The following is a 945-nucleotide window of genomic DNA, read 5'->3' as shown; positions in this document are numbered from 1 at the left end:
TAAAAAGAAAACAGCAACCATGTCTTTTGCTACCAACCAAATTATTATTTGCGTCTGTCTTCTCATGACAAATATCAACTGCGCCTATAACCAATATGGAGGGCCATACTATGCGTCGCAAGGTAATAATCTGAACACTGCGCGATTATACAACAATGGTGGATTAAATCCAGTTGTACCATCACGAGTCGATTTTGATGTGGACTTTCATGTAACGGGCCAACCACATGTTAATGCACGTGAAAATGTTAGCGCGTTTCCAGTGACTGTCGACGGACGCGTGAATTTTCATGCTTCTGAGGGTTTAGGATACGATGGTCAGAATCATTATCAGTATCCGCCACCATTACCGGTTCCTGGTCCTACCACTTATAATTATATGCCGTATGGACCACCACCTATTCCAATGCATACTGGATACGCGTACCAACAACCACCAGTATACCCGCCAAATGTGTATCAACCGGGAGGTATGGCTGGGTTTCATGCACATGAGCAAATGCCACCGTATAATGGAAACATGAACTACAGACCGATGAATGCCGATCAACAGCAGGACCAACCAATGGCTGATGGTAATATCGGTACCTCAATGGTCAGAGGCATAGCACAAGGACTGCAATCGCTTGCTAGAATGGTATACCAACAACAAGAGAGGTATAGGAATGCGGTATCATCACTTGATGGTAACTCAATGATCAGAGGCATAGCACAAAGACTGCAATCGTTTGCTAGAATGGTATACCAACAACAAGAGAGGTATAGGAATGCGGTATCATCACTTGATGGTAACGTTGGTGGTAACGTGGATGATAACGTGGATGGTAACGTGGATGGTAACGTTGGTCGAGATGCTACTACAGTAGATGAAACTGGTGGACTGCGAGGCGATTTATCTAATCTATACGTTTTTGAACGAACGCCATTAGTACAGACAAACACGAT

General features: G+C 43.9%; 1 protein-coding gene across 1 annotated transcript; it reads left to right on the top strand.

The window, feature by feature from the left end:
* Positions 1 to 19: 19 nt before the first annotated feature.
* On the top strand, positions 20 to 945 carry VCUG_02708 (uncharacterized protein; the record flags this gene model as incomplete). Its single annotated transcript, XM_008077526.1, has 1 exon — positions 20 to 945. A coding segment is annotated over one exon (926 nt), but the record flags the coding sequence as incomplete, so codon positions are not given.

Source organism: Vavraia culicis (assembly GCF_000192795.1).
Source record: "Vavraia culicis subsp. floridensis unplaced genomic scaffold supercont1.184, whole genome shotgun sequence".
Lineage (NCBI taxonomy): Eukaryota > Fungi > Microsporidia > Pleistophoridae > Vavraia > Vavraia culicis.
Note: the sequence above shows the minus strand (reverse complement) of the source record. Positions and strands in the feature narration are given on the sequence as shown.